Source organism: Balaenoptera ricei, chromosome 8 (assembly GCF_028023285.1).
Source record: "Balaenoptera ricei isolate mBalRic1 chromosome 8, mBalRic1.hap2, whole genome shotgun sequence".
In the NCBI taxonomy this organism is placed as follows: Eukaryota; Metazoa; Chordata; class Mammalia; order Artiodactyla; family Balaenopteridae; genus Balaenoptera; species Balaenoptera ricei.
The window spans coordinates 9,368,180-9,392,080 of NC_082646.1; the positions used below are offsets into that span (position 1 = coordinate 9,368,180).

The window sequence follows — 23,901 nt, forward strand, 5'->3', positions numbered from 1 at the left end:
GTCCCAGGCATTCCTAATCTATTATGTCAACTTGAGTTTATAAGTAAATTTAAACGTTCAGGTTTCCCTTCCAGGGATGAGGAGGAGCAGTGAAACAGCTGATAGGACTAGGGTGAGGCTAATAGTTGGAAGAAGCCAAACCACAGTCTATCTGCTTTTAAACTTAACAACAACAACAACAAAGTGATTAGAGCGAGGGGGAGTTGCTCCACCCCCCCAACACCGCTGCTGCACAGACGTTTGGATCACCTCGTAAGCCAGTGAGGAGGTGAACACGGGAACAGGTGCGCCTCCCTCTAACCCCGCTTCTAAGCAGGGATTATTATGCTGCGTTCAGGGTGCCCGGTACCAATTAATCAAGGCTAGACAAAAGGATATACCAGGAGGGAATGGGGTCGGGGGAGAGAAGCCAGGAGCCATGTAGCATGTACATTGCAGATGACATCATTGAAAGAGATTTGGCCCTCCTCTTCCCGGAGCTGGAAGCTCGCATGTCTGTGCAGGAGCCAGAGTGGGGTTGCTTGGCGGGGGGTGGGGGGTGTGAATTGGTGAGAGGAGGCGTGCCGGTGCTGGGGAGAGGTGTGGAGATGCGAAAGGGAGACCTGGAGACAGCCGGCGAGCAGAGAAATCGCGGGGGCTGAGGTCTTTGCGCCGCTCCGAGCTCCGCCCCTGCGCTCGGCAGCCGCGCTCGGCCCTGAGAGGGGCACGCCTGTTTGGGGGTGGGGAGTATTGCACTGGGGTGGGGGGGCGGGTAAGTGGTGGCGGTGGCGGTGGAGAGCCGCCTGCGCATGTCAAGGCTGACGGTGCACACACGGTCGGGGCGCCTGGAGAAGGGCCGCTGGTCACCCGCCACCCAGGGTCCGGGCCCCTGCACGATCTGCAGGCCCACAGAAGCTTCCGCCTCCTTCCTGGCCCCCCTCCGGCCCTCCCCGGGGAGGCTCGGCGGGTGTGGACCGGACTGAGGTGGAACGAGTTCTGTAGCTCAGACGGCAGCCCCGGTGGTTTCGGGTGAGAGGGCAGGCCCAGCTGGAGAAGCCGATCAGGGCGGACGAAGCCGGCGCTCCCGGGTCTGGGTGGATCCTGGTCGGAGCGTAACTCTTGGTAGGGAGGTGAGAGGTGGATCAACATGGACCCCTCCGGCAGCGCAGCCGCCTAGAGCCTGCCTGCCGCTCTCTTCGGAGCTGAGCTTTCCCCGAGGCTCAAACAGGGGAAGCAGCTGAGCGGCTGGAATTGGAAGTTCCGGGTGGGCGGGGAAGGCTCTGTCCGTGGTGCTGACCCGGATCCCAGCAACGGGCTCCGGGGAGAGCGCGCCAAGCTGCCGATCCACTCCCTCGACTTGGGGCAGTCCGCTAGGGTGGCCGGGAGCTGAAACCCCCGCCCGGCTCAAGAAGCCCGCAGAGCCTCCCCAGTCAACGGCACTTGGCCCTTATTTCAGTCAGAAAGTCGCCCCCTTGGAGCAGTTCGTCCCAGAGGGTTTCCTCGAAAGTACTGAGAGGGAGGAGTTGTTGACCCAGGGAATCTCTCTGTTTAGCCCCGGAAGCCACCCGCTGAAAAAGATGCCTGGCTTCAACAGATTGTTTCCCCTGGCTTCCCTCCTGCTCATTTTGTGGGGTAAGTACCAGCACCCTGCCATGCGAGATGCAGATGACAGTAATAATGCTAACAGTAATAACACTTATTGATGTCGTTGGTGACAACAAGGAGCCCTGGTTGACTTCCCTCTGTGCACGTCTCCCGGACACGGGATCCAGAGGGGTTCCATGAGAGCTGGGATTTTGAGACTGGAAAAAGGCCTCCCCACTCCCGTGCTGCTTTATTCCTGAACCTCCCTTGGTGGTTTTTCCACCCTTCCTCCCGTTTCCTGTTAATTCAAAAGTATTTTTTCCCTTTCCCGTAGCTGAAAGAGCATGCAGTCACATTCATTATTAAAAAATCTCGGTTACAGGTACATTTCATTTCTCAATGAGGTCTTTGAATTAATTTTTATATATTAAAAAAATCTGGATGCGTGCATTTTGAGAGTGAAACTAGTTGTTGATCCATCTGTTTAATTTCAATAAGTAAAACAGGCTTCAGCCATTTGCAGCTATATATTAGATAAATAGGCACCTGGGAATTGCATCTTTCTTCTTTTTCATGAACACGTGGAATTAAGGTGCTTTGGCGTTTGGGGGGCTGAGTTTTTTTGCCTTTAAAGATAAATAGGTTCTTGTTTGTCTGCTGTGAAGGAGTGAGGTGACCTTCTCCCTCCAAATAAGGGAGTCCTATACTTGGCAACAGTAAGGCTGAGCAGAGTGGTGTTAGAGATGGGCTTGGAGTGGGGTGTCTGCATGTGTGTAGTGGGAGTTAATGAGTCTACATGATAATATCTGAATGTGTGATTGAGAGAATGCTTTACTGTGTTGATGTATGCCTCAGGGTCTGAATGTGTATGCTAGTGTATGTCAGAGCGTGTTAGTATGGGCATCTGCATGTATTGATGAGGATATAGTAGTGTGTGTGTGTGTGTGTGTGTGTGTGTGTGTGTGTGTGTGTGTGGTTGTTGTGTAGTTATGGGCATTTCAGTCTTGGTAACTTAGATCCTCAGGTCAAATATAGGTGCTCTCCAGCTGATAATTGCTTTACATGATCTTAGCTACATTCCTCCATGTTAAAAATCAATAACCAGTATAATTAGATGTGAGCATGCCCACCTGCCTTACTGAAACTAGGTATAGGATTATGCTCTATGGTTGGCATGGAACTCATTCTGCTGGTGCAGTGGCAGATATGCTGATGGGAACAGCCTCTTTACCTTCGTATCACTTTATTAAGCCTCCAGGACTAACTCTGGCTGCCAGCATTATCTGGATTTTGCATGTGACCAGAAGCAGAGCCAAGCTTCCTGTTGAGACAGGCTGGGAAGGACAAAGAGGGAGAGTAATGCCAGTCCCAAGGGCAGACTCACCGCCACCCATCCCCAGTAGAGTAGATCAGACCTGAAGCTGAAACAGACATAATAGGTTGCCAATGATCTCACCTGCTTTGAAGACTTAAGGCTGTGATGTCCTCAGGGGAGGCTAAGACTAGGGGGCTTAGGAGAGGTTAGTTGGGCTGTATATGAAAGAGCATGAGTAAAGCAATGAGAGATGAAGTTGTAGAGAAGGTTGGGGTGAGATTCTACAGAGCCTTTCTTCCCACACCCTAATTTAAGTTTTTAGCATATTTGCCTGAATTCTAGTGGAGGGGGAGAGCACTCTGTAGGCCAAGGACCTTTTGACTAGGACTTACAAAGCCTGGATTGGAGTCTTAGCTCTGCCACTAGCTTGCTATGTAATAACCTTAGAGTATTTTGTTCCTCATATACGTATATTTGGAAATACATAAGTTTGGAAATTGGGGCAGATGATATCTAACGTCCCTTTTAGCTGCACAGTTGAATGGTGGGGAAATATTTACAGAATATTGCTAAAATAGGCAGAATGCCCATCCTCCTCCCCACCCCTCAATTCCCCCACAATAAACCTTTGCAAGAGTGTGCATATTACACCTATCCTTGCCCATCCTCAGCTTCTGTATGTTGGTTCACCAAATTGAGAAGCTGCAGAAGGGAAAGAGAGATAGATAGTTCAGGAAACCTTGCCAGTAAATGTAAGAGAGAGGGCCTCGCTTCACAAATGCAGTATCTTTTTATTTGCATGTAATCCCAGCATTGGAAAGCACTTAACTTAGATGTGTTCACCCTTCCCAATATGAATGGAATTTTTTCCATTCTTTTATTTTCTGCGTGAATTGAACAAAATTCCCTTATTTCCTTCAATAAAGTATATCATAATAATAATAATAATAATAATAATAATAATAATAATAATAGAACCTACACTTGCCTTGTGCTTTCCAGTTTACAAAGCAATTTTCAATCTATTACTTCTTTTGGTCCCCATAGCAATCCTATGGTGGTAGTCAGGGGAAGCAGTATTATTTCCAATTTAGAGATGAGAAAATGAGTGCAGGGGAGGGGAAAGGACTTGCTAGAGAACTCTTATCTCTTGATTTCAGTCTTCCAGGTCTTGTTCTAGCTCCTCTTATGGACATACATGCTGCCATACAGGATTGCCAGGTGGGCGTCTGTCTTCCTCTCATCCCTCTTTGGAACCACTCTTCCACTTCTCTCCCATGCCATTGCCTTTCCTAGGGCCTTACTCATTCTTTACCTCCTAGTGTCTTCTCTGTTTTTCCTCTCCAGGTCTACTCTCCCAGGTGTCGGTTGTGTCGGGGAATGTTTTCCTCTCTTCCCCCAGTAACCCATTTTACATCCCATTCTTTCAAGGCTCTGCTAAGTGACTGGCTAATCTGATAGACCAACTCATTTCAGGGAGTTAATATCTACAAATAACATCATTTATTACCCCCTTTTGGAAAGTATTTACAATCTAATCAAAGCCTTTCTTAGCATTGTAGAGCAAAGTCAAGAGGAGCAATATAGCAATAACCAAAGAAGAAAAAGATTTGGGGTTATTAGAGGAGTTGATTACATACACATTACTATCCACCTGATAATAGATTGATGCTATTCCTTAGTTAAATATAATCATAGTTAATATATTCTTCCTTCTCTGGTTTCCTCATTATTACTATAGACATTGAAGAGGAGACCATGGGTCAAATGATTTGGTCAAGATTATTCCAGGAGTTTATTATTTACAGTCAGCAATGTGGGTTGAATGTCTACCATATGTACAATCTTTTCTTGGATATCTAGAGGATTTCTTGGAAAGAGAGGCAATAGTGTACTGGAGACTTACAGGGTGGAGAAATATACTTTACCTTTTGGTGGAAGGAGCAGCAAGTCATATTGCAAAGGGAAGGCAAACAAGGATGAGAGGATTCTGTGGCCATTTTGCAATGTTCTATCCAGGACCTCATGAATTAAATTGACCTCATGAGCTGAGTTCTTTCTTAGGACTTCAAACTGGACTTTGGCAAGGAGAAGGCGATCAGTGGGGCTTGCTGTCTGATGATACCTTGGATTACTCAGGGGCAACTCAGAACAAAGAGAGGCTGCCGTGCCCTACTCACCATCCTGACTACATGTATTCTGCCTTCCCTCCTTTAACTATAAATGAACTAACCGTGTTTATATTTAAGATCAACTCATCTACTTGTTCACTAGAGGCTATCACCTCTCACCTATTCAAGGATGTTAGTCCAGCAAACCATACACTTTCAAGCCCCAGCAGCTCTACTGTTATCTTCATCCAAGCAAAATCATTGAACCACCTCTCAGTCTGATCACTGTACCAGCCTCTTAACTGTTCTCTTTGCTTCCACCCTTATCCTTCCTCACCTCTTCAGTTTATTCTCAACATAGCAGTCAGATCATGTAATTTTGTATAAATCATGTCATTCTTCCACTCAGAAGCCTCCGATGCTCCCACGTCACTCAAAGCAAAAGCCAAAGTTCTAATTGTGGTCTGCAAGAGCAGCCATGATCTGGCTCTGGCTTATTTCTCCTGCCTCATCTCCTTCTACTCTCACTTTGTGCCCTGTACTTTATTGTGCTTTTTGCTTTTGCCAACACACTCCCACCGTAGGGCTCTCGAGTTGCTATCTCCTCGGCACACCTTCACACAGATATTCATACAGCTTGCTCCCTCCTTTCTTTCCTTCAACACCTGCTTGATGTCACCTTCTCAGTGAGTCTCTGATGATTCTATGCATGCTCTAACTCCTCTGTTCTGTTTTATTTTTTCTTATAATTGCACTTATTGCAGCTTAATGTTGCTTATTTTCTTTCTCCTTCCACTGGAATGTGGGCTCCATGAGAGCAGGGATGCTTTCTGTTTTGTCCCCTGTTGTGTTCTCAGTGCCTAGAGCAGTGCCTGGCATACAATAAGCACTCGATATATGTTGAATGAGTGAACAAACAAATGAAGGAAAATAACATTAACGAATGTACAAAGCACATTCGAAGAAATCATCCCATAGAATTTGCATGACAAATCTATTAGATAGATATTATTTTCAGCATTTTGTTGATGAATAAACTGAGTCTCAGAGAGGTTAAACAGTCTATCAAACTGGGAATTCTCTGGCGGTCCAGTGGTTAGGACTCTGCGCTTTCACGGTAGGGACCTGGGTTCTGTCTCTGTTTGGGGAACTAAGATCCTGCAATCTGCGCAGCACGGCCAAAAAAAAAAAAAAGTCTATCAAACCCAAGCCTTCAGTTGCCCAATACCGTCTTTCTTCTGCCTCTATAAGTGTAACTGTACATTCCTTGGTACATTTTCCTATTCTTCTCTGAAGTCATCATCATTGAACGAACTCATCTTTACCACGTCTCATTAAATATGAATGTGCCCCAAGGCTCCCTGCTACATGGGGTTCTCAGTGCACACTCTACACCTCTATCCACTCCCAAACTTTTGCACAAACCATGCTTTTTTTTTTTTTAAACCAGGCCTATACTCAAGCTTTCAAACTCTTCATATTCTGAAAATGTTTCTGATCAGTTCTCTCTAGATATGGACCCTCCCCCGATTAAAGTGATGACCCCAATGCAGAAGCAGGAGAGCCTCTTGCAGGCTGCCTGATAAAACCACCCTCTGCCTGTTGAGAGTTTTAAAGCCAATAAAATTTATTTTACCTTGATATGTTAAATTTTATCATAGTGCCTCTAGTTTTTAAAGTCTATGTCTAAAAATTAAATTTGTTGCTTTCTGAGTCAAATATTTCATTTTTTGACTCATAATTAGTCGGTCAGTCTCATTTTAAGTTCTAAATCAAGCTTTTCTCTGCTTTTAGAAAGAACTGTCTGCCAGTAGAGGAACAGACTGACCATTCACTGTGGACTATTTTTTAAATTACAATGTGTATTATTACATTTTTTAGGGGTTCTGTTTTTATTATTAATGAGAAGGTAGCCTCAGAAGGGGTTAGAAGTTCTGATACAAGAATCGTTGGTAAAAAAAAAAAAAAAAAAAAAGAATCGTTGGTGATTCATCTCACTTTTGAATCTTCTGTATAAGATGCAAACTCTCTTACCAAATAGTTTTTTGCATTTGTTAACAGCTTCAACACCAGAAAGAAAAAAAAATTTTTTTAATTGAGTTAGCTTTACTTTCTTGTGACTTTTGGAGTTGGACAGAATCTATTTTCTCTTCCACAGGCCAACCTTCAAATATTTGAAGACAGGTGTGTCGGTGTTCAAGCTAAGCACCCCCGGTCCCCCCTTTGTTCTTACCAGACTTTGCCCCCAGACCCTTCTCCATCTTGCTTTCCTCTGCACATGCGCTCGTTGAAAACTTCCTTTTGTACAATGTGACACCCTGAACTGATCATAGTGGTGCAGAGTTGCTCTGAACCGCACAGGGGGACCACCCCGCCTGTGCCCTGCAGTGCACATCTGATAACGCAGCCCACGTTTGCACTTGCTTTCTTCGCAGCCACATCCCACTTTTGATTCATTCTGAATTTTCAGTCTGATGTACTTACCCTCTGTAATGGGCCATGAGCTTCTAGAGGGCAGGAACTGTAAGTCCAGGCCTGCGTGTGGCCTCCAAGGTGCCCCCCAATCTGACCCCCCCCTCCTCATTTTGTTTTTGTTTTTTACTTTTTTTTATTTTACTTTTTTATTTTTTATTTTTTAAATTATTTTCTCTTTTTCCCCTTCTCATTTTTAACTGTGTGTCTCTCTCTCCTCTTTGGGTGAAGATCATCGCCCCAGCCCCGTGGTCAGCTCACCGTTCTCCTCCTTGCTGCTCCATCCTCCACCAGGCATCAGAATGACCTACATTTTCCATAAAACACAGATATGATTACGTCTCTCTAAGGCTTTAAAACATGTGACCCCCTCCTATTGTGAAGGGCATACAGAGGTCTTCACAACATGGGTCCAATCTACCTTTCTGGCCTTAAGTCTCACCATCCTTCTCTTCCTCTCTTCCCAGCCCAGCCAGGAATAACTGCCTCTCCTCTAGTGTGTCACTCACCATGGTCTGGTTTAACGACAGGAGTATGTGTTCCCTGCTAGACTGTAAATGTCTTTAGGGCGTGAAGCATGTTTTATTCATCTTTGTATCTCAGCGTCAGGCCTGGCATAGAGAAGGTCTCTGTGGGTGCTGGTGGAACGAAGGGGTGCATGGGTGGTTGGTGGATGGATGCTTGGGTGCCCTGTTCCCCACCTTGACTCTAAGTCCTTGAGCGCAGAGCTGAGGTCCGAGCTGTACCGCATCGCTGCTGCTTCCGGGAGGCTTTCAGTCAACGCTGCCTCATCCCTGCCCGTTGTGAGAGGGTGTACCTGGGGATAAACGTACATGTGCACGCTATTTCCAGCTTGTCTCATGATTCTGCCTTCTCTGTCTCTCCTCCCTCCCTCCTTGGTCTCCACTGCCTCTCCCCTAACACCTCCTGTCCCTTCCCTGGCGTCCGGGCTCTCCCCAGCTGGCGTCTGCTTCCCTGTGTGTGTGGAAGTGCCCTCGGAGACGGAGGCCGTTCAGGGCAATCCCATGAAGCTGCGCTGCATCTCCTGCATGAAGAGGGAGGACGTGGAGGCCACCACGGTGGTGGAATGGTTCTACAGGCCCGAGGGCGGTAAAGATTTCCTTGTATGTCTGACTGCTGACTCTGCCCTTTGTTTTGCTGCCTCTGCCATTGTGTGCCTGGCCCCCGACAAGTCTGGGGAATGACATCTGACAAACACCGGCTCTTTCTCTCCCGAGCACTGACAGCTCCTCTGCAGATCACTGACAGCCTTAGTTTAGCCCAGCCTCTGGGAAAGGGAGGGCTCCAGGCCAGCTCTGGGCACTCCCGGTTACAAGCAGGGTAAGGAGGAGAAAGGCATAAATAGTACTTAGAGCCTGCTGTGTGCCAGTCACCCCACTAGGCACTGTGCAGGTGTTTTCATCGAATCTCTGCACCATCCTGCTGGATGGATTAACTTCATAGAAACATTGAAATAACTCCAAGGGTCATTAATTGAGATAGCATAGGTTAACTCATTTAAGTCTCACAATCTCAGTGAAATAAGAATGTCAGGCACGACCAAAACTGATGTGCAGCTGGTACACACACATCAGTGGGTAAGATATTCAAATAGTCCTATAGTGGTTACTTGTGCCAAATCTCCCAAGTGGCTTCATCACCATCCTTCCCACTAGGAACCTCCAGACCTCCCATGATGTAGGAACTAAGGGATCAGCCATGGCCAATGTCAGTTCTGATGGGTTGGTGCCAGTGCCAAAATGGTTGTCATGTACTTTGAACAACAACTTGGGGATGAGCATTATTCACGCTGTCGCTGTCTTTGGAGCCACGCTGCCTGGGATTGAGTCTTGACTCCACAACTTATTTTAACTCTGTGTCCTTGGACAAATTACTTAACATCTCTCTCTGTGCCTCAGTTTCCTCATCTCTGAAATGGGGATATAAGCCATAGCTACCTCACAGAGCTGTTACCAGGACTCATGTGCTATAATTTTTAATGCGTTGAGAATAGTTCTGGAATACAAGAAGTACTGTATAAGTGTTTGATAGAGAATACACACACACACACACACACACACACACACACACACACACACAAATGGGGCAACTAAGGATCAAAGAAATTAAGTTAGTAAGACAGCTTAGATTTGAACCAGGTCGTCTGACAGCGGATACAAAGCCCTTTTTACTGCACTGCCTCATCTTCCTGGGGGCAAGTTTTTCCCCACAAAGACCTAATGGAGACACAACATTAGGATGAAATTGAGTTTTGCTTGCTCTTCTGTCTAGCTCTCCTAAAGCTGGACTCATTTCTCACTCGAGGCTGGATGTGCCATTCTGATGTGGCTTTGCTGCACTCAGGTGCCAGGCCTGGGACAGTAGGCTTCCTAGTGCCTGGCTCAGGGCTGACCACAACTGAGGCTACTGCGTAGGTTACAGGAGCCTGGACGTCTTGACCAGATGCAAAGGTCCCCACGAGCCTCAGGTCTGGTCATATGCCAGCCACCTGCTCTGCTTCCAGGCCTGCCCAAAGTGAGGAGAAGGTGACTCAGATGGAAGAAAAGAAACTTAAAAAATTGTGCTGGAAATACAGAACAACACTAATAGAAATTTTTGTGACAATGAAAATGTTCCATATTCGTGCTGTACAATTCAGTAGCCACCAGCCACAGGTGGCACTGGACACTTGAAATGTGGCTAGTGCAACTGAGAAACTGAATTTTACATTTTATTTCATTCCTAGTAAGTTAAATTTTAATGTAAGTAGCCACACGTGGCAAGCAGAAACTAGATGGACTGCACAGCTGTGGAAGGAAGCAAAAAAAAAAAAAAGCTATGTCAGAAGGTGGAAGTGTTTGAGAAGAGAAATGTAGAGACCAGATTTCAGATCTCATTTTGCCCAGAGTGGAAGAGCTGACGTGTGCACATTGGCTGGCAGCTCTCTGCTCACGTGGGCCACTTAAGCAGCCTGGGTCCCCTTCCTGTGGCCTGGCCCCGACTGCTCACATCCCCTCCAAGGGCACCAGTTCCGAGAGACACTTTTGGAGGCCAGAGCTCTCAGACGTCTTCATGACAAATGAAGCTGCCTCTCTGCCTTAATCTCTCCCCGGCTGCCCCCATGACACACCTTTCTCTCTTGTTCTCTCTGCCTCCTTCCAATCCTTCCTTTCTCTCAACTTCCCTCTCCTGATCTCCTGTACACTTCACTCACCTTCCTCTGTCCTCTTTCTTTCCAGCCCTCTTTTCCTGCCCACCCCTTCCTGCCGTGTCCATGTGCCCTGACACCTGTGTGCCTTTGCCCGTCTTTCCCTGTCTTTGCTCTCTTCCCTGCCCTCCTCTGAGCTGCCCATCCCACTCCCACATTTGGGAGCTCCTGGTAACATTGTCCCTGTCCCTGCATCCGAGCACCATTCTGGTCCTTTTCTCTGCCCTGTCCCCACCTCTACCCTGTCTTCTCTCCTACTCCCTCTGCTTCTCTACCTGCAGATCTATGAGTATCGGAACGGCCACCAGGAGGTGGAGAGCCCCTTCCAGGGACGCCTGCAGTGGAACGGGAGCAAAGACTTGCAGGACGTGTCCATCACTGTACTCAATGTCACCCTGAACGACTCCGGCCTCTACACCTGCAACGTGTCCCGGGAGTTTGAGTTTGAGACACATCGCCCCTTCGTGAAGACCACCCGGCTGATCCCCCTCCGCGTCACCGAGGAGGGTAAGGCTAGGGCACAGGATCCCTTGGGTGCGCTGCTCTCGGGAGAGGGAGGACAGCGGGTTTCCACACAAATGAGCCCCTTGCAGAATGCAAAACCCCATGTATCTGGAGTGGTGATATCCAAAAATGTCACCGCTGGCTTGTCTTCCTGGGGCGGCCAGCTTTCTGCAAGCTGCCCGAGAGCTTGCCTCTCTGTGTCTTTCCTCAAAGCAGAAAGGCTTGGAGATGATAGTGCAGTAATCTTGACCCGGTCCCTGGACTCTCACCCTTAGAGAAAGAGGACAGCCTCCCTGAAGCCTAAAACTGCCAAGACAGTTACACCTACTCTGGCCTGCGTTGAATCTCCGACTCAATGGGCTCAGAGAAATCTCCTGAGGTTCTCTAGAGGTCATCTACCCTCTTGTCTGTGACTCATACAAACCTCTAAACCAGCGGTGCTCAAACTTCAGCCAGCCTCAGATTCCCCTGCAGGACTTCTTAAACCCGGGCTTTCTGATTCCGTAGGTGGAGCTTGAGAATTCGCATGACTAACAAATTGTCATGCTGCCGGGGACACACTTGGAGAACAGCTGCTGTAAACCAAAGTCTGACAGTCTTTGTCTTCTGTCTCCCTGCACAGTAATCATACAAGCAACCCCCTCCCCATCCGTGGCGTCTCTCATTACATAACCTCACTTTCAGCTACGAGAAGGGGAAACGTGGTTTGCTCTCCAGTCTTTAAATTTTCCCGATTTCCCACAGCTGGTTCCTTGTTAGGCTGGGAAGTTCTTTCATCAACCTAACTCAAAAGTTTCTGTTGCGATCGAATCCGGAATCTTGAGGGTGAACTTAGAACTGTTCTTGTTCTGCTTTCAATGGACTCCTTGTTCAGAGCACTGTGGCTCCTCGCCCCTTGCAAATGTCCCTTCATGTGGCAGAAGAGTGATATATGCATCTCCCTTTGTGTTTTCTCACCCAGGCTAAATGAGGACTCCATTTTACTTAGCCCTTCCTAGACAATCTATTTCCAGCACGTTCTCAGCATTCTGCATCTGCCTCAAGATGCAGGTCAGTGAACAGGCAAAAGGTGTGGGGCAGGAAAGAAAGGAGAGGTCAGATTAAAGCCAGGCTCTTCCTAGAAAAAGATGCCAGGAATCCCGACTTCCAGGCCACAGGTGTATTTATTTTTTTATCGTGTTATGGTGATAAAATTCATGAAGCAAACGAGAGTGCACAACAGAGTGAGCGATGTCATGATTTAGAGAAGACGAAAACGGAAGGTAGGTCAATCCAGATGGTGCACAGGGACTCTCAGGCCACTTGGCTCAGACCTGATGAGCCTCTTCCCCTCTTTGAGCCCGTCTCCTCTTGTGTGAATCGAAGGGGTTGGACTGGGAGCTCTCTAAGCTATATTTCTGTTCAGAAGTTCCATTATCCTCTTCTGTTTACACACCTGTTCCCCCCGGGGGAAGGGAGCCTGGCGCCCTCTGCTGTTCACTCTCGGGACTGTCGGCTGGTGACAGCCAGGCCCTAGGAAGCTGCCTCTGTCTCCACCTTGTGCTCTCAAAGGCTTTTGCCTCCGGAGACCTTCGCGCAGCCAGTGGAAAGGGTGGCAAAGTGGAGCCAGTCCGCCTGCCTGCCGGGCACCAGAGCCAGACTTGGGTAAGAATAGAGGGGAAACAAGTTTGTCATCAGAGCCACAGAGCCCCTCGGGACGTTAGGGCTGGAAGGAAGCTTGGCTCTCTTTCAGTCCAGGGGTCTGAACAAAGAGCTGGCATCGGAATCACCCAGGGGGCTTTCCTTCAGTGCAGACGGCTCCATGCCACTGCTGCGGTGTGAGTGCAGCAGGTTGGGGTGCGGTCTGGCGAACGTCAGTTGAAGTGACTCCGCAGGTGGTGGGAGGGTGAAGCTCTGATGCCTCATGTTGTGGCTGGGAGACAGAGCTCTGGAAGAGGAGGGCTTGCCCAGACATGAAGCACATTAGTGCCAGAAGCAGGACTGCGGTCCAGATCTTTGCCTCTATTAGCTGTGTTTCCACTGCCTCTTTTCCCTCCACCACCGCCCACTCCCTGCCACTTTTTCTTTTTCTCTCTTCCCCACCCCCTGTGACCCCTTTGGCAACCCCCTGCGTCCCCACCCCCAGATATTCACTGCTCTCATACTGCTGCACGCTCCACCGTGACACATTCCCCGCGTCTGCTCCATCCCTGTGGTCCCAGAGAATCTCCCTGCTTCTCTTTGCTCAGGCTGGACTGATCCTGGCATAGGCTCTCACCTCCTGGCTCTAAGACAGAAATCTGAGTTCTCTTCACCTAGAGGTAAATAAAGCTACTGAGGACAGCCTCCTGCGGTACTACTGCTGGCTACTGCATTTAAAAAGAAATAGGGGGCTTGAAGTTGAGCACACCGCAAACCAGCCCGTTGTCAGACAGTGAAGACATTTGATGTGTCCGGCATTCTCCTGTGCCTCAAGCTGCATCTGTGACCTCCAGCTCCAGTTAGGAAACCTGGGTGATCCTGGAGCCCTTGGACGGCTTCTCTGAGGTGAAGGCCATGGCTGTGCCTATATTGTGCTTTTAATGAGCAAGGCCTTGGGGATGACTTATACCCTATGAATAACCATGAATCTAATTTGCTGCTGAGAGCTCGCAAAGGGAGATGTGGCTGCAGCCTTCCTCGCCACTAGGAAGGAATATATGTCGGGACATTAGCCATGTATTATGTTTCATTTATTTATTTTTTTTAAATGAAAAAAAATTTTTTTTTTTTTTTTAGCCGCACCGCACAGCTTGTGGGATCTTAGTTCCCCAACCTGGGATTGAACCTGGGCCACGGCTGTGGAAGTGCCGAGTCCTAACCACTGGACTGCCAGGGAATTCCCTATCATGTTTTATTTGTCATTTTTGTTGGTTAGGAAACAAGGAATATCAATATTTATTTACATTCATTCATTCCACAAATACTTATTGAATATTTGAAGTATTCTAGGATTAGGCAACAGGCTGTTAATTCAGAAATAAATATGTTCTTAGTAAGCATACAGTCAGTAGAGAAGAGAGATAAATACATCACAGTACAATCTGGGAAGTGTTATAATAGATGGATGGAAAAGTGCCTGGAGAAGAACGTGAATAATAACTGCACGAGAAGTTGAGGAAGGCTTCACAGAGGAGGTGACTTCAGTGGAGTCTAGAAAAGTGGTTGGGAGATTGAAAAGCAGGAGGCGATGTTGGGACAGAGGTAGTAGCACTGGGGTGTGAGATACAATCTAGGAAGAGGGAAGAGAAAGAAGAAACGTCCACAGATTCCAAAAACCCACAGCGTGTATGAGTAGAGAGGTTTTGCTGGCCAACCGAATGGAACTGAGGTGAGGAAGGCTGCACAGCGAGTGGCCTCTGGTGCCCTGTTCAGAGGGTCAGGTCTCTATGCTGAGGGCAGTGTGGAATACTGGAAGGTTTTCAGTAGGGATACGGCAGGATCACATCTGTGTTCCGGAAGTAGAACTCTGAGGACAGCCTGGTTAGTATGTGGAATTCTCCAACCCTCATTTCTGTCTGGGTTTGGGATGACCTGGAGGGAAGATGAGCTGGGAACGTCCTTGCTTCTCATCCAGACTTGCAGAAAACATGCTCAGGTCACTGGGCGGGCTGATGGCACTGTCCACGTGGCCCTGTCCATGTTTTCCGACGCCCTCTTCCTGGGGATACCACACTCCACCACCTTAAGCTCAGAGGACAGAGTCGGCTGAACTAAGACATGTGCCTCACATCTGTGCAGACTTTTACATCTCACAAGGTATCTTTAAATACATTAGGTAATGTATGGTATGAATTATTACCCTCACTTTACAAATTAAGAAACTGAGTCTCAAATCAGGGAAATGACTGTTCACACACCAGGAAGTAGGAAAACTGGGACCCAGCTGTATGTATCTCACACAGCTCCAGGATTCCTTTCAGTGCTCTATGACTTCTTCCTCCACCCATCATTCTCCCTCATCCCTCCCTCTGGAGCATCTGAAGAACATCAGTGAGAAAGCTGACAGACAGGAGAATTAGGGGATATTAAATCTCATTGATACCCTCTTGCGCTCCTTTAGACCCAGTGCTTATTTAAGACATACCTAAAAATAGGCCTCATATATCTCAGACCTCAGTGACAGCTCTGGGTTTGTTGGACATGCATATTGTGAACCTCACTCTCCCCCTTCCAGCTGGAGAGGACTTCACCTCTGTGGTCTCAGAAATCATGATGTACATCCTCCTGGTCTTCCTCACTCTGTGGCTGCTCATCGAGATGATATATTGCTACAGGAAGGTCTCAAAGGCCGAAGAGGCAGCCCAAGAAAATGCGTAAGTCCAAAGATGCCAAAATAATGATAGCTCGCACCTTCCGAGCGCTTGCTCTCATAGTTGAGGTGGTGAGCAATTTACACAGTCCTCCACTTTCCTCACAACAACCTTTGAGGTAGGCAGCATGAATATACCCATTTTACAGATGCGAAAGCTGAGCCTGGGAAAGTTTGCCCAAGACCATTATAAGAGGCAAAGCAAGGTTTGACTTTGTGCCTGCTAACTCATGCCCTGCACTCTTAACCACTATGTAAAGCCCTTCAGCTGCCACCACAATCCCATGACATTAGCATTATTATGACCATTTTATAGATGCTGAAACAGTTCATAGAGCTTAAGTGGCTTGCTGGAGCCACACAGATAATGAGAGGAGAGGCTGGGATTTGAACCGAAGCCTGTCTGGTGTCCTTGCTGTTCCCGTTACATTCAGCTGTTTGCTGTAAACCACAGAGCTCGTCAGGCCACCTGGGCTCTGCCGTCTATTAGCTAAGGAGCTCCAAACATGTTCTTCCCCCTGGAGCTTGGCCGTGATTGAAAACCCAGAGAGGGGCTCTTCTGCTCCAACGTCCAGACTGTACCTTGGCCATTTTCGCCAAGGCCCTAGTCACTCGAGCACAGGTAACAGATGATGGGGTCTCAGAGTCTAAGGGGCCGTGTTGGCTTGTAATTTGGGGAGAGGAGAGAAAATAACCCTCACAGATTTACACAGTGGAAGCGATAAGCTAAAAACCCTAGGCTGTTATCACCTAGAAATGCTTGATAAAGTATCATTTTTCCTGATATCTATGATCTCAGGAAAGTAAAAAATTATAACTGACCAGACAGAAGGAAAGAAAGGATATGCTGGGGAGGTTGTCATTCCTGGTGACCTGGGTGATCAGATTTCAGTGCTTGAGCATAGGAAGCAGCCACACTTGGACAGGAAGTGGCCACACTTGGACAGGAAGTACCTACACTTGGACAGGAAGTGGCCACACTTGGACAGGAAGTACCCACACTTGGACAGGAAGTGCCCACAGCTGGCCTTGCACAAGAAACAGAGTTGGAACTGAGGTCACCAGCAGAGCCAGGATCCTCAGAGGGCTACAGCTCATGCAAAAGATAGATCAGTAGATAATCATCAGTCCACCAGCCCAGAGAAAAGCCAAGGAAACATATCTATTTGGCCTGACTCCAAGTAGAAACATAAAAGATTCTTGAGAACTGGTAACCACAAGCCTGCTCTCACAATGTTTGGGATTTAAATGTATGCTACCCACATGATCCAGGAACCTCTAAACTGAGAAAATCAATAAAAAAAAATTAGTCCCCAGACAGTGATAACCATGTAGACGCAAATGAAAAACTATTCTGAAGGGACCCACTTTTAGCTGAGGCTTAACAGTGCTCCCCAGATAAAGCATTGATGAATCTGATTCCACAGTCTCATCCAAAACTAAAAGACACAGCAGGAAATAATCCAGCATGAGCAAGAGAAGTAACAAATGGCAGGATTAAACCCCAGGAGCTTCAGACACAAGAAGGACCTGGTGGAATATAGAAAATAAATTTGCTTAAAAGAGTTAAAACAAGAGGAGGAACCAAAACATAAGAATACAATAAGTTATTAAGAAAAAAGAACAGGCAGGTTTGAACAGGAATAAAGAAAAACCTGGAAATGAAAAATACAGTCAATAAAATTCAAAACTCAATGGATTGGTTCACCAGAGATTAGATACTGGTAACCAGAAGATAAACATAAGGAAGTTTCACAGAATGAAGCACAGAGATATAAAAAAATGGAATATCACAAAGAAATAGGAAGACGAAAATTGAGAAGATCGATTAGAATAGAAGAGAGAAAATGGAGGAGAGACAATATTCAGAGATACAGTGGCTAAGGAAAGGTATGACTCTTCAGATTCAGGTAGCACAATATGTCCTGAGCAAGATAAATACATATAAATCTAAACCTAAACACCAACCATCTTTAAACTGATTAATGGCAGCAACTAATGTAACCTACAGCAAATATCATCTATGTTGTAACTTTAGAAGAACTGCCTATAATATTAGAAACATGTCAAGGATACCTGCTTCTATTCTATACTGGAGATCCTAGGTGGTGCACTATGTAAATACAAAAAAAGAAAAAGAAAAAGAGTAAGAATTGTAAAGAAAGAAGCTAAATTATCATTCACAGCCAATATGATTACCTATATAGAAAATCCAAGGGGATCTATAGACAAACTATTAGAACTAGTAAGAACATTTCATAAGATTGTTGATACAAATCAAAATATTTATATTTATAAATATGAAAACACCTATATTCCAGCCACAAAAATTTAGAGAAACATCTCAATATTTAAAACATTTTAAAAAATTCAATTACAATAGCAACAAATACTCTCCAGTACCTGGGAATAAATCTGATAAAAACGTGTAAGATATTTAAGGAGAAAATTACAAAATTTTACTGAAAGATTTGAGTTAAATAAATGAAGACTAAAGCCTCACTGTTACAAACATGGCAACTCTCTTCCAAATTAATCTGCAAATTCAGTAAAATTCCCATCAAAATACCCATTGGATTGTTCAAGGAACTTGATAAGCTGATCTTAAAAGTCATACAGAAGCCCAAAGGCTAAAACTAGTCTAAGCCAGAGGATGGCCAGATAGTAAATATTTTAGGCTTTTTAGGCTACAGAGGGTCTCTGTCCCCTATTGTTCTTTAGTTTTGTTTGTGTGCAACCCTTTAAACAAGTAACAGCCTTTATTAGCTCATGGGCCATAGTTTGCCTATTTCAAAGAACAATAAGTTTGGGGGAGGTGGCTGGTAGGACTTTTCCTATCAGATATAAAGATTTCTTATACAGCTGTTAGAGTAAAGAGTTTATGATACTGAACTTCCCTGGTGGCGCAGTGGTTAAGAATCCGCCTGCCAATGCAGGGGACATGGGTTCGAGCCCTGGTCCGGGAAGATCCCACATGCCACAGAGCAACTAAGCCCGTGCGCCACAACTACTGAGCCTGTGCTCTAGAGCCCACGAACCACAACTACTGAAGCCCACGTGCCACAACTACTGAAGCCCGCACGCCTAGAGCCCATGCTCCGCCAACAAGAGAAGCCACCACAATGAGAAGCCCGCGCACCGCAACGAAGAGTAGCCCCCGCTCGCTGCAACTAGAGAAAGCCCATGCGCAGCAACGAAGACCCGACGCAGCCAAAAATAAAATAAATAAATTTTGAAAGAAAAAAAAAAGATATTTTCAAGACGTGGAATCGTCAAAGAAAAAGACAAATGTCTCAGAAGAAAAACTGGTAAACAAATGAAGTCATATTGCAGAAGTACAAACCCAAATTGCTTATAAACTTATGAAAAGATGCTCAACTTCACCAGTAATCAGGGAAAGGAAAATTAAAAGATCTATAAAATGTAATTTCCCATCCATCAGTTTGGCTGATTTAATCTAACAGTACTAAGTCCTGAGAACAATGTGGATAAATGAGAAGACTCATACATTGCTGGTGGAAGGAAAAAACAAAAGTAGTTATTATTCTAGTCTGCTGAAAGGGCCATTCTCATTTTCTCTTGGGAACATGGTGAGAAGGAAATGCAGAGGTGTTCTAGAGACATCCTTGTTCCTGTGGCCCTTGCTTCTTCCCTTTTCCTGTGTTCGCACCTCTGGGTACAAATGCACTGATTTTCTTCCCCTGTCTCTCCTTCAACAGGTCTGACTACCTGGCTATCCCATCGGAGAACAAAGAGAACTCTGCGGTACCAGTGGAGGAATAGAAGGGGGCAACTGGAGGTGATGTACAGGGAAGGGAGGGGCAGGTAGATAAGGAGGCAGGTTGTACAAGTGACCTTGACACCCACAAACCAAAATGACTTTAGATTTGGTCCCTTAGATTTCTACCCTACCCAGAGTCCCCACCCTCAGGGTACTTCTTTAAGTTGATGCCCAAGTAGTCATAATGTTCTGTGCGAGGTTCAAGTCCTTCAGAAGGTGAATTGCTTTGGCCTGAGTGTTGGGGCAGCTTGAACTCCTTACCCACAGTGACAAAAAATAATTCCCCATTCTCCCTCCTATGTAAGGATCGTGGATTAGGTCAGAGAGCCTTTGGCTTGGCTGGACTGGGCTGGCAATTCTCAGTGAGCTGTTTTGTCGCTGGTAGGTGGCCTGAACACTGAAGCGCTGGCTATCCCATGTTCAGTGATGTCAACAGCGTCAGGAGGGTGCCCCAGGGGCCACATCACTTCCCTTCACGCGTCCATCCTTCAGTTCATTCATCATACATCCACTCACCTCTGAACTGTCACCTCTGACTTGCTAACTCCATCAGACCTCCACACACCACAAGACTTTGCCAGAACCGAGGAGCCAACATTTCTACACGACTCAACCTCAGCCTGCCCTTGCTTTCAAGCAAGCAGCTCCCATGCCAACTGGACCCCTCCCCTGTGCTCCACCCGACTTTGAACACGTGCTGGAGTCGGCAAATCCATGGGCCCCTTTCTTGCTGGAGCCGGCTCATTCTCCATTGCCGCAAGTGAATGGAGGTCTTAACGGAAGGAAGCTGGAGTGATTAGTTTGGGTTAAAGCAAAAGAGTGTCATGAAGTGGGATTCCTTGAAGTCAGTTTTTCTAAGTTCCTGGCCCACTGGCTGGAGCATCAGAGCAAAGCATGCCTTTCTAGGCCCTCCAGTGATAGAAAGTTCACTAAGCATGGACTAAAAGGTTCTCTGGACCATGGTGCTCCAGGGCTAGATCCCAAGAGGTCTCAAAGGCCTGGGTTAGTGTCAGTCCTTCAAGAAGCCAAGGGCAGGGGACTTGGGAAGTCATACAACATGTTCATGATGCTCCTGGGGCAACGTGTGTGTGCCTTGCCAGGTGAACACACCACCGGAGATGGCTGGGTGCCATTGTTTTCCTGTGGGCACTGGGACTGAAATTCCCAAGTTCTTCCTCTCAAAATTTCTGTGGGTCGGTAGTATTACTCATACAGGAGGCAACGGAGACTCAGACAGGACTCCACTGATAAGAGACTTCAAAGGATAAACTGGAGCAGATAGAAGCCTAGGGCGCTGTCCAGTTTACACTTCCCGAGATGGGATAATTTTGTTCTTGAAAAGACTTCGAGATTGAGTTTGGCCATGGCACAGAACTGAGTGGATTGCCTGGCTGAGGTTAGCTCTGATTTAGGTAATTAGAAATTGGCCAAAAAGGCAGAGAGAAGGATGGGAGGTAGATTTGAAGAATTTCTTTAGTGAAAAGATTTGTGAATCTGAGACGTCTTCCAGAAGGGGAACGCATCTGGGAATGGCATTTAACTAAGAAACATGTTTTTAGTCTGAGATAGATGATGGCAAATGAGTGACGTGATAGAGGAGGGACAGGCTAGATGGCTTCCAAATATTTCACCTGTGAATTCATAATGTCCAGTTTTTTGTTTGTTTTTGTTTTTCTCCCTAGATGTTAGGAGAGCAGATGAACACTGGAAACATTTTAGTCAATATCTCATGTTTCACTTTGAGTAACTGGTGTAAGTGTGGTGTCCTTCCGCACCTCGTGATGAGAGGGGGAAGGATGCTTTACGGGATGTGAGAAGATGAACGGGACTGGGATTCGATGAACAAGATGTCCCTCAGATCCAGGGGAATCTATGGGGAAAGATCCCACTCTCTTGGCTTTGGGCCTCACCTGACAAACTCAGTTCATCTCTGCCATCCCTGGGAAAGCACTTGAATTAGTCCTTGTTCACATATTCGAGAGTCTGATTTTATTGAAGAAAATACTTTCAAGAAATTCAAGGCTGTTCTCATTGGTAATTTCCCACACTATCTCTCTGAAATAGGGGACAGAATATAGATTTTCCTTACTTTCCTGTGAGGAAAACAGGCCTGGATTACTGTGAGGTTTTCCCAGTCACGTGGCTGGTGGATGACAAGCCTGCCGCAGAAACTACTTTCTACCACTCCACTGCCCTCTTGCTTCAGTAGACCACGCATCTAACTTGTGATCTAGAATGCACGTTTGCTTTTTTTTTCCTTTTTAAAAGCCCAACTCAGATATTTCCTGAGTGATTTTTAATGAAGCTGAATGGTACCTCTCTTTTTTCCTTATCCTTTACAAGTAATCTTCTCTAGTCTTTTCCTCCTCCTAACTTCTCAACTCTTCTCATCTTTAATGCTTTCTTTATTAAGCTATATGATTTACCAAGCATTTTAATTATCTTATTTCTTCTCCACAACTAGCTCTGTGAGGTGGATATTGCTAATATGTTAACAAAGGAAGAAACACACTGCCTGAGGCTAAGAAGCTTTACCAAACCATAAGCTCATATAGTTGGTAAATGGAGAGCTGGAATTCAGGTCTTCTGAGCCCTAGCCCAGCTCTCTTTCCACTGAGACCATAGCTGCTTCCTTTCCTCTCACTTTTTTTTTTTTTTTTTTTTTTTACTTCCATCTAATCTTTGCCTCTCTTGCTTGTCCTGAGATGTTAAACATCTTCGCTCACTCCTAATCCCACTCGATTGCTCCTCTACCACTTTGCTTCTTGGTCCGTGCTGAAAATGTGCTTTCAGAGTCTTAATCTCATGTTCGTTTCCCCTTTCTCGTTGGTTTGTACCTCATTATTTCTCCTGAATTGCAATTAAACTCCTTCCTGGGAGACTTGATCATGACTATAAATCCACAAGGTACTGTGGTCACCAGCCCACTTCAAATCCTCACTCACTCCCCGTTCCTCCGCATATTCCTACCAAGGACCCAGATAAACGTGCACTGCTCCGGAAGCTTTATCTGGCATGCTGTTCTTATTAAAGGGCTTAGAAGTGTTCTCAAGGGCTATCATCACTCTAGGAACCCCACCTGTTGTCTTGGTGCTGGATATTTCCCCTGACTGATGCTTAATAATACAATTCACTCAAGGCCAGCTCGGCTGGGTCTGGTTTTCCCTTCCCTTGGGCTTAACAGCCATGACCTTCATTGCTCAAGTCTGCTGGCCCTGTGAGCACCTTGCCCTACTGACCTTTGCCATCAGCTCAGCCCTGCATCGCAGCCCCAACGCCTGTGTGGAAATACCTTGACGGTCAGCACGTGTCCCGACACTAGCCTTTATTTTCAGGCCATCTAAAAGCACTGTCCTTTATAGAGTCACCACCCCCAAACACCCACACACCCGGATCTCTGATTCTCTGAGTTTCCGGTTTCTCCTTAGATGCCAAACTAGAAATGTTAGTAGGAAAGGAATTTTTCAAAGCAGGAATATGCTGGAAATATGTATAGAGCTATGAATGGTTAAGAGAAGAGATAGTACCTCCTTTTCTTCCTCCAAAACTACGGGATCAGAAAGGAAAATATACCCATCTCAGAATCTGTGAACCCACCTGACATAAATCAGAGAGAAAAGGCCGTGTAACTGCATCTTGGCAGGAAGAAGCAGCAAGGAGCTAGACCCATTTCAGGATATATCTTGGCTCCCCTTCCCAAGTGGAAATGGAAAAATAAAACAAAAACCACCTTCCTCTCCCCTCCTTTTGTAAATGAAAAGCCCCCAACCCAGTGAACCCTCCTAGTCACGGCAAATGTACCTGTGTAGTACTTGGTGCGCCATTACTCCGATCATGCATTCATTCTGCGTTTCAGCTCCCTCTCTGCGTCAGGCACCAGTCTAGACCCTGACTGTGCCCTGTGCTCTTAGGTTTTAAAAATATCATCATCCAAGACTTTCCTAGTCTCTTAAAACTCTACCATGGTAGACGACTCATGTTTGGCGCCCCTCCCCTTACCTGAGGCTGTAGTAGGACCCAGGAGATGTACACTTGAAGCAAGTCTGAGCTGTAGCACAGACTCAACCCCTATCATAGGCTAGCTAAGCCTCAAAGCTGGTATTACTCTTTTTTGGGCAGAGTGACAGGGAGGGAGGCACCGAAGGACGAGTGCTTGTGGGTTTGTGAGGCACCAAACACAATCAGCAAACTCGTACAGCCATGGAACTCGTCACCACGTTGTCACCTTCATGTGGCTTCTTCTTGACTTTCCACAGCCAAGCTTTTTCTGAACTTTAGAAATGTTGTTCCTGACCACGCAAGCTCTCAACAACCTAATGCCTGTACGCGGTGTTTTTCAGTGAACTCCCTGTTCACGTCAATAAAGTGTCTCTGAACCCTGCTGGCTCTGGTGTCGCTCCGCTGTGTGTGTCTGCTACACACACCACGGCTTCTACCTCCCTACCCAGCCCACATCAATCCCTCAACTCACAATCACTACCCACCTCCCCAGCCCACATCAATCCCTCAACTCACAATCACAGGGTATAGGCCCAGAGAATGAAAACTACATTTAACAGTCTAGAATTAAACATGCTGTCTCCCTTCTTTCCTTCCCTACCCAAATACAAAGGAATC

The 23,901-nt window shown here is 46.4% G+C and overlaps 1 protein-coding gene across 9 annotated transcripts; it reads left to right on the forward strand.

The window, feature by feature from the left end:
• On the forward strand, positions 1 to 23,665 carry SCN3B (sodium voltage-gated channel beta subunit 3). Of its 9 annotated transcripts, none has more exons than XM_059930159.1 (7): positions 773 to 1,109; positions 1,532 to 1,611; positions 8,422 to 8,585; positions 10,951 to 11,176; positions 15,369 to 15,507; positions 19,223 to 19,302; positions 19,670 to 23,665. In XM_059930159.1, exons 2-6 carry the CDS (start codon positions 1,557 to 1,559, stop codon positions 19,284 to 19,286), a joined length of 648 nt encoding a protein of 215 aa, XP_059786142.1. In that variant the 5' UTR covers positions 773 to 1,109; positions 1,532 to 1,556; the 3' UTR covers positions 19,287 to 19,302; positions 19,670 to 23,665. The 9 variants fall into 9 exon arrangements, with proteins under 9 accessions (XP_059786143.1, XP_059786147.1, XP_059786142.1 ...); XM_059930165.1 differs by having other exon boundaries at positions 20,967 to 23,665; XM_059930166.1 differs by having other exon boundaries at positions 19,223 to 19,268.
• Positions 23,666 to 23,901: the final 236 nt, after the last annotated feature.